This window comes from Tamandua tetradactyla, chromosome 3 (genome assembly GCF_023851605.1).
Source record: "Tamandua tetradactyla isolate mTamTet1 chromosome 3, mTamTet1.pri, whole genome shotgun sequence".
NCBI classification, from domain to species: domain Eukaryota; kingdom Metazoa; phylum Chordata; class Mammalia; order Pilosa; family Myrmecophagidae; genus Tamandua; species Tamandua tetradactyla.
The window spans coordinates 171,954,605-171,967,647 of record NC_135329.1 but is presented as its reverse complement, the minus strand read 5'-3'; the positions used below and the strand labels follow the sequence as shown (position 1 = coordinate 171,967,647).

The following is a 13,043-nucleotide window of genomic DNA, read 5'->3' as shown; positions in this document are numbered from 1 at the left end:
ATAATCAAAATATATTTAAGCACTTAGAAGAGCAACTGGTTTCATAAATTTTTATTATCATTTCTTCCTTGTGACTTAAATTCCTGTCCTGCATATAATGTCTAAGTAAAGATCTCAAGGTCAAGTTTCAGGTTAATGCTCTCTAAATAAATCTCCCAAGTCTCAGAAAGGATATTTAGTGAGAAACTATAATACAACATTTGGAATGACGAAGTTACACAGACCAAACATCACTGCAAACAAATCGCTTAACCTCTCTCAGCCTTAGTGCCTAAACTAAAAAAGAAATAACAATAACTACACCTAGAATATTGTTTTGTTTTGAAAATTAAAGATACTACTCTAGGGAGCATGTATAGTTCATAGTATATAGTATCTATTCCCTCTGCTGGCATGTAAATTCTAGAGAGTAGAAACTGACTTTTTCATTTTTGTGTCTCCTATAATATCTAATATACACAGTAGGAGCATAGTAAATATTTCTTGTATTATTGTTGCACTTATTCCTTGTGCAAGACCACTTAAAATAGGTTTTATTTTAAAGTTACTAATATGCACAAGCTCTTCTCTGTAGGAAATGAGTTGGATGACACATTATTATCTTTTAGAAGCATTAAGATTTTGGTGAATTCGGGTAATCCATACTTGCCTAATTAAGGTTCAATCATTTCATTCAAGAACTAAGTGAGCCCATAGTAGAGCATAGACAAGAATTTACATCTACAGCCACATACCAACCTTTACTTGGAGGAAACCCCATTTACAACCAGAACCGTTTGTTAGCTGTACAGAACTGAAAGCTGTCCATGAACTCTCCCAATGGCAACAAGCAAATATAATTCAATATACAAAGTGACTAAAAATAGGAAACATTTCAAAAGTTACCCTAATTACTCAATATATGACAAACCTAGGGAAACATAATTAATTGGTTGAGAATTCTCATTGGAAGTAAATGTGGCTGTAACAGTTGGATATTGAAGTAAAAGAAAAATGGCTTAAATCCATATCTTACTCTTTATATTATAAATACCAAAGGTGGGAGAAAAACCGTTTTTAAAATCCACACAGGAAAGAGCATTTATTTCAAAAGAAAAATGTAAATTATCCATAAGGACAAAATGGACATGCCAAAAATTTCTTGAGTAAAAGTGTTTATATAACAACATACATACCTTCAAATCAACCACTGGTTTGAATGCCCTCACCCACTCCCCAGTGAAACTGGTGAAAACTATTTTTAAATAATCCTAATAATCCCAAAATAATCCTAAAGGCAAATAGCAAATGAAGAAACATCTATTCAAGAAAATCTGCAAAAATTTCATGGAACCAAGACCATTCCCTCACTCCCCTCTCCCAACTCAGCAAGGCAGACTACTCCAGGCTGCTGCAGCCAAGAACCTAGGGCTTTCTCTCCCTCTCCCCCAGGTTCCCAGCCAGAGAGCTTTCTTCCTGAAGAAGCAGGAGTTAAGCATTTCTCATCTGCTTCCAGCTGACTACTGTTAAGACTAAGTCCTAGACAAGCACAGTGGAGAAATAGGGCTAGCTCTCTTCTTCTGCCCACTCCTCACTTATTGTGAAATGTGGACTTTACCTTGGGCATGATGTGCAGAAAATTCGGTGGCCCCAAGAGCCCTTTCCATCTAGTGAAGTGGCTACCATGCCAAGAGAGGCAACTGAGAGGGACTCAAGTTACAGTCCCATACCCACCAAACTCTCAGCTTCAAGAGTCAGGATGTCACTCAGAAAGAAGCCTGCCATTGTCTCCATCTTCAGATCCAGAGTCCTGACTAAGAGATTTTGCCTGAGGGGAGAAGCAGGCCATAAAACAGCTCCTAACCTTTTCACTGAAGAACTGACTTCACTTGCAACAGAGCATGGAGAAATTTAGACCTAGGAGCACTTTCAAAAATAGTGGCGGTTGTGTTGAAGGGAATTGGGAAGAGATTCATGGATCTAATGAGGATACAGCTTAGACTACAAACCAGTTAATTTGCAGGAGAGAACTAGGAAATAGGACAGGTGGGAGGAGGACTCCTGAGGTCAGAACGAATGTCAAACAGAAACCTCAGAAACTATTCCATCAGGAGAGCCGGTGATAGTTTTTAGAGGAATTTATACCCCAGGGAATTGTTGTAAACAATAGACCAATAAGGCGGCAGCTGGTAGAACTTAACCAGCTAAGTACAGTCAGAGAAAGAGTGGAAGAGAGCCCTACCTGTACTACTGTCATCTCGGAGTGACTGTAGACATACCGAAAGCCTTGCCTCCCTGAGTAGCAACATTGGAGACTTAATACTAGCTAGGGCTGCGAAAGTGGGTTGGGAAATAGACTTCACTAAAATAATCCAATTATTGAACAAATAACTATAACAAGCCCCAAAGTGGAGAGACCATTACCCAGAGTTGTTATATTATCTGAAATATCCAGTTCCCAATAAAAAATTTTGACTCATACAAGATCTAAATAAAAGAGCTCTCTTAGAAGAAAACATAGGGAAGCATCTTCAGGACTTGTGTTAGGCAATAGTTTACATTGAAAGCTTTATTCCCAAAAGATATGCAACAACAAAAAAAAAATAGATAAATAGGACTTCATCAAAATTAAAACTGTGCATCAAAGCACTTCATCATGATGGTAAAAAGACAACATACAGAATGGGAAAAAAATATTTGGAAACCACATATCCAATATGGGTTTAATATCTAGGATATTTAAAGAAGTCCTACAACAATAACAAAAAGACAACAACAAAAACCAACAACAACCCAATTTAAAAATAGGCAAAAGACTTGAATAGACATTTCTGTAAAGAAGATATACAAATGGCCAATAAGCACATGAAAAAGAAATTATACATCATTAGCCATTAGGGAATTGCAAAACAAAACTACAAGATACCATTTTACACCTACAAGAATGACTACTATTAAAAAAATAGAAATAAATGTTGGGGAGGATGTGGAAAAACAGGAACATTCATGTGTCATTGGTGAGAATGTAAAATGGTCCAGCCTCAGAAAGTTAAGTATAGAATTATTGTATGACCTGGCAATCCCAGTATTAGATATACCCAACAGAATTGAAAACAGGGATTCAAACAGATACATGCATACCAATGTTAATAGAGGCATTATTCACAATTGCCAAAAGATGGAAGCGACCCAAATATCCATCAACAAATGAGTAAACAAAATATGGTATATAGATATAGATAGAGATAGAGATAAAGATATAGATATAGATACACACTGTGAAAAGGAATGAAGTTCTGATATATGCTACAACTTGGGATGAACCCTGAAGATATCATGTTGAATGAAATAAGCCAGACACAAAAGGACAAATATTGTATGACCTCACTGATACGAAATAATTAGAATAAGGGAACCCATAGCATCAGAAACTAGAATAGAAGTTACCAGGGGCCTAGCTGGCAGTGAGAAATGGAGAATAGTTCATGCTTAATTGGTACAGAGTTTCTGTTGGGGTGATGGAGAAGTTTTGGTAATGGATGATATGATGGTAGCACAACATTGTGAATGTAATTAACACCACAGTTTTATATTTGAATGTGGTTAAAAAGGGAAATTTTAGGGACATACTAGAATATTAGAAAAAAACAACCATAGCACTGTTCAATACAGTGAACCCTAATGTGAACTATGGACTAGAGTTAATAATATAATAATAATTATATTGTTTTGTCAATTGTAACAAAGTTACTGAACTAATGCAAAGCGTTAATAATAGAGAAAACTCTCTGGGTATGGGTGTGTGCCCAAGGTCACCTCTGTAGTAGGCAGTAGAAGATATGAACCAGGAGACCTAATTCCAGGGCTCACAGTTTTGATGAGTACATCATACCACCTGACCTGTAAATGGTGAAATGCAATAACTACTAATGATGATTGGGCCATTATAAATGGCTCTTGACATCAAGTAAGTGGCAATTTGTAAGATTGAATCAAAATTTTTTTTTTCATTAAGGATACTTTCAGACTTGGAGAAGTGTTATATTAGTAACTATCATAAGCTTTCTCATAGTAGAGAGCTTTAGATTACTTGAAGGATATTGGGAAAACAAATTATTCACCTGTCTCTCCTTTGCAAATAAAAAATCATTTTATTAAAATCTTTTTACATAAAATTTTATATCTGTTTTAATCAGCATATAAGTTTTCCAGGAAAAAACAAAAAAAAGTCACAGGGAAAGAAATCCTCAAAAGTGCTACTGAAAGACTATTTAAATTTTGTGTTTGTTTTTTTTTTTAACTGTATTTTTTCTTTTCCTTTTATATACCAGAAACCATTTCCTCTTAAAGTTGACTTCCTTTCTGGAAATTTTTATTTCCAACCCTGTTGAGACTCCATTTCTTTCATTTCTTCTATCTGACTAGATCTCTCTCTCTCTCTCTCTCTCTCTCTCTCTCTCTCTCTCTCTCTCTCTCTCTCTCTCTCCACCACCTCCACCCCCACCTCCCTCCCGCTTTTGCTTTCTTGATGGTAGGGGGAGGAAGGAGTGTGGGTGCAGGAAAGAGGGAGGAGAGAAAACAGAAAAAGAGTTGTATGCCACTGTGCCTGAATATATTTTCTATTTGTAGATAATTAAATCTAATTGCACTTTTGCCTTTTTATTTTTGTTTTTGGACATCTCTTTATCATCCAGCCAACTGGGATGAAGAAAGCACTGTTGGTGCCCTAAGCAACAGAACTCTGGTAGGGGCTGGCTGTAAATTGACGTGGCATAGAAGTTGTCCGCTAAATTGCAGCAGCTTGGCGTGTTTCTCTTAAAATCAAGCCCAGCCTCCCCGAGCTGTAGCTTAATCATGGGCTCAACGACTTTACAGAAAAATGGATAGAAAAAGTCTTCAGCTCCCTTCTTTGGACGTAAAAGTTTTCTTTCTGGGTATTAATGGTTTAGCTGAAACAAAATCAAAACAGTTAAGTCTGTAACTTTCTTTTTGCCGCTTAAACAACAGAATTTGCTGCTCTCCCTCCCCTTTCCTGCAATTTAATTCCTTACAGATTTTGCCATGGGGTGTGGACTTAGAAAGCTAGAAGACCCTGATGATAGCAGCCCTGGAAAAATATTTTCTACCCTGAAGAGACCACAAGTGGAAACAAAGACAGAATTTGCTTACGAATATATGTTGTTGGATTTTACATTACAAGGTACTTTTTTGCTTTATTTTATCTATTAAATGAAATGTTTAAAAAATAAGAGATTACTAATTTTTTCATCACTGGCTTGTGAACTTTTAAACTGTTCTTCATAATCAAATTATAAAATCAGTTTCATAACAATGCTTTGTTCCTTATTTATATTTTGAAAGATTTGTTTTGTTTGCTTTTTTTGTAACATGGCTTATACGTACTCTATGAAAGGAGAAAAATTTCTTGGAAATATTTCTTACATTTTAAAATCAAATACTTATTTAATAAGTATTTGTTCAATTTCCAGGTCAAATACCCATAGCCTTAATGACAGTTTGTGTTTTGAAAAGGGTCTAAAGAGCAAAAGAAGGTAGCATGTAGGAAATAGTATTTGTATTTGTGTGGAAGATTATTTGCTAAGACAATCTTGAGGTTTCCGACTGTGTTAATTTTTGTGATTGTGCTAATCATTTGATAGTTTATTGTGCTAATCATTTAAAACTAAACTTGAAGTTTGAAAATACCGTAAAAGGATAAAAAGGTGGCATTCTGTAAGACATTTCCTTTGCTTGGTGCCCTGTCTCTAACTGAAAAACTCCCTGTTCCAGAAAGTGGAAAACACAAATAAACAAGCCCAGATGGCAGCCCTGTGGAAGGAACAGAGGCAGCTGGACTTCACAAATACTTTGCCTCTCTTATTTTGGAAACTTTAGAATACTGTACATTACACGGATAAAACCTAGCTTGTAAAAAAGCAGAACTATATGTTTTATTATGAGGTACTAAAATTAAAATTTAGAGTCTTACCTGATGTAGAATTTCCAGATGATAGTCATTTAAGTTCTTACTACAGTGCTGTACTTTTAACTCTAAGACATAAATTTTATCAATGCATAGAAATTTATACTAATTAAATTATCATGTTGAATAATATCTTGATCTTTTTTCAACTTAAACACAAATTCTCCATTTTTTTCTCGGTAAGCTCTGGAAACAGTACATCTTTGTGCAAGGACTAGGAGCAGCCCATTTTTCTTTGTCAAAAATTGAGCTGGCCAACAAACAAATTCCCTTCCAGGGCATATGTAAAATCTGTGTATATATCTTTTAAACAGAGTCACATTTCCATTTTCATCTAAAGCTAAGGCTGCAAGGAAAATGTCAACATTCTTCATTTCCTTTCTATTTATGAAAGTTAAAAATGGATTAAGATGTTAAAACTCAGAGAAGTAACCAAACAGATGCGTTTTTTTCTGTATTTATTCAAAATCCTTCATTTTAGAAAATATTTGTGATAAACTGATTTTTCTTGTGAGTTATATTTTAGGACTACTATCTATAAATCCATAGGACACAAACACACATTCTCCTTAGCTTGAAGGAAACTTGTCTATTCATAGAATTTTAGGCCAGAGCCATTTTGAGCTGCACTTTAAGACCTGCTGTTTATTTGCACAATCCACCATAGGATCATGGGGCTTAAAGAAATTTAAAAGTTTTACTCAATCATCTCCTGCCAACAATATTAAAAATCTCAAATAAATTTAAGTAAGTGCAGTCATCCTTGAGTCAGAAAGCTCTGTAGCTTTCTTCAAAAGTCATTTTTGATTTTGTTATTATCAGAAGGCCTTCTCTGTATGACAGGAGTATAATTTTTGCCTTCCACTCTAGATGTTTGGGTAGTTAATAGAGTATTTTAAATGAAAATACTGCTTTATCATGTAGGGAAGAGTATACTGTGCAAATGTTAACACACAAAGCAGGCACATATTTTAAATTTGCACCTGGTTCCTATTTGGTTAGAGGCGCCTTGACTCCTGGGGCCCCATTTCTCTCCACCTCTTCCACATGTTTTGTTTTTTTTCCTATTGCCTTTGCCTCAAAAGCCATTTCTCTCAGCATCAGCCAACTCTACCAGCCATCTTCCAGATCATGGTTTCCCTGACTGTCTTCTGTTGTCTCTGACTTCTGCCTGCCACTCCAGTGCATACAGGAGTGAGTCAATGTTGGGTTAAAATTTGCCAGCCATATATTTAGCATCAGCCATTCTGCCCTGGGATTGCTATAATGAGTATTGAAGAGTGTGGCACGTTCCGCCTCTCAGAGACTACCATGCAATGGGCAACCTTTCAAAAAACAAAATGTCCTGGTGGCAGCTGTGAGGGCTCATGATGAATCTATCTTTCACTTCATTTTGCCTCAGTTTTTCACCTCATTTTGCCTCAGTTTTTCCAAACAGAGGCCAAGGGATAAGGATGGGAGTAAAGTCCCAGTGGCGGCAAAAGGTGGAAAACCTTTGAAACTTTCAGTGCCATGTATTTATTTTCCATTCGGTTACATCTTCCTTTTTTTTTCTCTCTGAGACACACATACACACGTGCACGCACACAAACAATATTATAGGTACATTTCAGAGAACATTACACAGAGTTTAATGGTACTGTGCTTACTTTAGGAAAATTAAATGCTATTCCTATTTCCTTGAACTGTTTCAAAATTACCCCCTTTATTACAGCTGAACTCACTTGTCATCCACTTCACCTTCTACTTTTCTCTGCTTTCCCCTTCAAAACTCTACCCCAGAAAACAATTTACTCCTCCCAGTCTCTCTTTCTTAGCCACAATTTTCTTTCTTTCTGTCTTTCTTTCTTTTTTATTTTTATTTACAGCTCGATGAGAGAGATAATAACACAGTAATTAAGCACACAAAGCTGAAGTAAAAGTCCCTGGATTCTGAATCTAAACACTTTTTTGTGCAAGTTAGAAAACATTGCTCTATCTTAGTTTCCTCATCTGTAATATGGGGATTCTAATATGAGCTGTTTACCTCATACAGTTGTGTTAAGGATTAAATAAATTAATAAAAAATAATCTACTTGAAAAAGTTCCTGGCATTTAGTAAGCACTTAATAAAAGTTAACCATTGTCATCTCCCCTTTTGAGAAAACCTGATTCCCATCTGACAAAGTGGATCCCTTTCCTCCTCCAAAACCCTGTTCCTTCATGAAAACTTTGGACCAACCTGTTCGGATCATTAAAACAATTCTTGCATTTTCCCCTCTGATGAGTAGTAATTAATTATTGATGGCGTACATGTCCACTTCAAGAGTTCACTCACATTTTCCTATCCTGGCCATAGCATTATTCTTTTGTGCAATAGTAATTGGACAAATGTTATTGGAGTACCTCCTGTGCTGGGTATTTTAGGGAATATAAAAGAGATAAAAACAAACTCTTAGGAAACATCAAGTTCCATCACTATAGGCTGAATTTGGGGGGCTTTGTGGTTTCATTATAATTTCTTGATGTTTTCTGGATTATTTTATGGTAATAATTTCTTGCATCATCTAATGACATGGTAACAGTTCTTAAATAGCTTTTTATTCCTTCTTATCCATGAAAATTTGAAGTTGTCTGGAGATTTCTTAAGGTGTATTTATTAATGTGTATTATAAATGCAGGTGCATATGTATGTGTATGAGTATAGCATTTCTTAATGAAAAGCTAAATTATCTCTGCAAAATGTCCCCAAATGGCTAGCCAGTGCAGGCTTAGTACTTAAACACTCTCAGAAAACAATCTGAAGAATAATAGCGATAAGGATTTTTAGAGCATTTATAGCTTTATGAGTGAAAAGAGTTTCTGCATCCTAAACACCCAACAGAAAAAGTTAGTAGTTTCCTTATTTGAATTTTGAGTAATATTACATAAAAGAATATTGAGTAAAATGTTGCTAGCTTCTAGCTTGCTTCATTGTTAGAGCAAGGAACTCTCATTGTCTCTCATCATTGTTAACAGCAATAAATACATGTTATATATGCATTCCATAGAAGATGCTAATAGGTACTGGTAATAGAAAGAAGAATAAGACCTAGTCTCTGCCCTTAAGTATTTTATATTCTAATTGGTCAAACTGGGCAAGATTGTTCCTCAAGTTCAGGAACTATTTCTTGGCCAACTCTGTATAGCCCCTGTGTCTAGCACATTTGGCGCATGATGGATGTTCAATAAATTTTGTTAAATGAATGTAAAAACCACATTGCACATTACAAGTAGAAGAAATGGTGTGCTATAAAAGGTGTCATAAAAAGGAGAAATCATTTTGCATAGGAGCATTTGGAATTTGGCTGAGGAAAAAGTAGGACTTGGATAAGTAGAAAATCTGAGAAGTTGAGACATGATTAAAGGCTAGTAAATAGAGCAGTGAGCTAAGAGAGGCTTTGCAGGGGAGAAACAGGAAATGTTGAAATACGAAAGGCTCTGATTTCTTGGCTAAAGAGTTAAGACTTGATTCTATGGCTAGTAAATAGCTGTAAAGGGTCTTTGAACAAGTAGTTGATAGATATGGAGAAGGGTTTGAAGAAGATTAATGCTGGTTTGCAGTGGGGAGAAAAGGAGACGACTCCTTGTGGCAATTAAAGCTCATAACCATGAGGACCCACATGTTAGGAGCAGCAGAAAGGATGAGACTGCAAGGGGTAGAATAAAGGACATGATGAAAGAGGATGTCATGGTTAGGGACAGTTGTCAACTTGGCCAAGTTGTGGTACCTGTTCATCTGATTGGGCAAGCGCTGGCCTGTCTGTTGCAATGAGGACATTCCATAGGATTAGGTCATGATCACGTTAGCTACATCCACAGCTGATTTCCATTTGTAATCAGCCAAAGGGGAGTGTCTTCTGCAATTAGTGATGCTAACTCCAATCATGGGAAGCCTTTTAAGGAGGACTCAGAGGAGACAGGTTCCATTCTGCTTTGGCTGGTGAGCCTCTCCTGTGGAGTTCATCCAGGCCATCCATTGGAGTCATCGGCTTCGCAGCCTGCCCTGTGGATTTTGGACTCCGCGTTCCTACGGTCACATGAGACACTTTCATAAATTTTATATTTGCAAGTGTTCCCTGTTGATTCTGTTTCTCTAGAGAACCCTAACTAATACATCTTGGTACCAGGAGTGGTTCTTAAGGAGCAGAATCTTAAAAATGGGTTTTTATGAATGGTTTTCTACTCTGACTGGGCTCAGAGACACTAAGGACTCTGATTCCCATAATCAGAATGACACTCCCAATCCATGGACTGAGTTGGCAAAGGAGATAGTCAAAATATCATCATTCGATTCTCCTAATGCTTCGCTTGTACGAAGCCAGACTCTGGGGGATAATGTTTTTGACACCTTTACAGAGTTTTGTAGAAATAAGAGTTATAGAGATGTTGGTTGGTTGTTGTTAGATACACTGTCTACATTAAAGGGTGAAAGGGATGGGCTTAAGGCTTCAAACAAGAAGCTTAAGTGCCATCTGAAAGATGTAGAGGTTTCTATGAGTATCCTGAAGGAAAATTTTATTTCCTGTAGCCATAGACTTGAGATCTCTGAAAATCAGACTCAGAATCTTATTGTTAGAGTAGCAACTTTACAACGTAAACTGAAATCTCAGTCTTGCATGGTGTCTGCCGTTAAAGTGAGGGCATTGATTGGAAAGGAGTGGGACCCTGAAAAATGGGATGGTGACATATGGATTGATAATGATGTTGGGGGTGAGGTTGAAACCCTAGACCATGCTGAGCCTTCTTTAGATAACCCTGTAATAGTCTGCCCTGAGGACATAGCCGCCCCACCTCCAGCCTGCCTTGAGGAATTGGCCACTCAACCTCCTCCTGAAGGGATTAGCCCTAGAGTTATTAATCCTGTTTCACCAGATGAAACTGCAAATGAAAGCCCTGAAGCAAATGGCTTGGAAGATATTTCTAATTCTTTTCATGACCCACCCCCACCACCCCTCATTTCTTCTAGACCTATAACTAGATTAAAGTCCCAACAGGCCCCTAAAGGTGAGGTACAAAGTATCACACATGAGGGGGTACATTATACTCCAAAAGAACTGTGTGAGTTTTCCAATTTATATAGACAGAAATCAGGGGAATATGTGTGGCAATGGATTTTAAGAGTGTGGGATAATGGTGGGAGGAATATAAGGCTGGATCAGGCTGAATTTATTGATATGGGCTCACTAAGCAGAAATTCTACATTCAATGTTATAGCTAGAGCAGTTAGAAAAGGTGTTAACAGCTTGTTTGGGTGGTTGGTTGAAACATGGATCAAAAGGTGGCCAACATTACCTGAGGTTGAAATGCCAGAACTGCCCTGGTATAATGTAGATGAGGGGATCCAGAGGCTTAGAGAGATTGGGATGTTAGAGTGGATTTATCATGCAAAGCCTGCTCTTACACCCCAGGAATGTCCAGAGGATGCACCTTTTACCAGAACAGTGAGAAATAAGTTTGTGAGACTAGCACCATCATCCCTCAAGAGCTCTGTGGTTGCCCTTCTCTGTAGGTCAGATATTAATGTAGGAACTGCTGTCACTGAGCTGGAATCCTTAAACACAATGGGGATGACAGGATCCCGAGTTGGCAGAAGCCAGGTGGCAGCACTTAATCACCAAAGACAGGGTAGATGCGGGTATTATAATAGACAACAAACTCAAAGGAGGCATCAAAATTATATGACACGCAGAGATTTGTGGCATTGGCTAGTAAATCATGGGGTGCCTAGAAATACAATAGAAGGGCAGCCTACTAAATTCTTGTTGGAGCTGTATAAACAAAAGAGTTCTAGGTCAAGGGAACAGAAGTCTAACCTGAATTACAAAAACACAGAGTCACGGCCCCTTAACCAATTTCCAGACTTGAAACAGTTTACAGACCCTGAGCCCCTTGAATGAAGGGGAGGCCAGGTCCCTATGGGGGAGAAACCTGTTACACTGCCACAAATTTATACTGTTAACCTTCCTCTAAGTCTTCCCCAAGGAGACCGATGGCCTTTTACCAGGGTAACTGTGCATTGGGGAAAAGGAAATGATCAGATATTTCGGGGATTATTAGACACTGGTTCAGAAGTGACATTAATTCCAGGGGACCCAAAACGTCACTCTGGACCACCAGTCAGAGTGGGGGCTTATGGAGGCCAGGTGATCAATGGAGTTTTAGCTCAGGTCCGTCTCACAGTGGGTCCAGTGGGCCCCCGGACCCATCCTGTAGTTATTTCCCCAGTTCCGGAATGTATAATTGGCATAGACATACTGAGCAACTGGCAGAATCCCCACGTTGGTTCTCTGATTCATGCAGTGAGGGCTATTATGGTGGGAAAGGCCAAGTGGAAGCCACTAGAACTGCCCCTACCAAGCAAAATAGTAAATCAAAAGCAATACCGTATTCCTGGAGGGATTGCAGAGATTACTGCCACTCTTAAGGACTTGAAAGATGCAGGGGTGGTAATTCCCACCACATCCCCATTCAACTCTCCTATTTGGCCTGTGCAGAAAACAGATGGGTCTTGGAGAATGACAGTGGATTATCGTAAACTCAACCAGGTGGTAACTCCAATTGCAGCTGCTGTTCCAGATGTAGTATCATTGCTTGAGCAAATCAATACATCCCCTGGTACCTGGTATGCAGCTATTGATCTGGCAAATGCTTTTTTCTCAATAGCTATTAGTAAGGACCACCAGAAACAGTTTGCTTTCAGCTGGCAAGGTCAGCAATATACTTTTACTGTCCTACCTCAGGGGTATATTAACTCTCCAGCCCTATGTCATAATCTTGTTCGCAGAGACCTTGATCGTTTCTCCCTCCCACAAGACATCACACTGGTCCATTATATTGATGATATCATGTTGATTGGACCTAGTGAGCAAGAAGTAGCAACTACTCTAGATTTACTGGTAAGGCATTTGCGTGTCAGAGGATGGGAGATAAATCCAACAAAAATACAGGGGCCTTCCACCTCAGTAAAATTTTTAGGTGTCCAGTGGTGTGGGGCATGTCGAGATATCCCTTCTAAGGTGAAGGATAAATTGCTGCATCTGGCCCCTCCCACATCCAAAAA

At 38.0% G+C, this 13,043-nt stretch overlaps 1 protein-coding gene across 2 annotated transcripts in view; it reads left to right on the top strand.

The window, feature by feature from the left end:
- The window catches only part of RFTN2 (raftlin family member 2), a 113,626-nt gene that overhangs the window by 10,755 nt on the left and 89,828 nt on the right, over positions 1-13,043 (top strand). The window contains exons 1-2 of one of the 2 annotated variants that reach the window (XM_077154571.1): positions 4,498-4,913; positions 5,033-5,179. In XM_077154571.1, the coding sequence (XP_077010686.1) occupies positions 4,859-4,913; positions 5,033-5,179 (202 nt within the window). In that variant the 5' untranslated portion in view covers positions 4,498-4,858. Of the gene's footprint in view, positions 1-4,497; positions 4,914-5,032; positions 5,180-13,043 lie in introns of those variants that run through there. The other variant, XM_077154572.1, reaches the window with a different exon arrangement.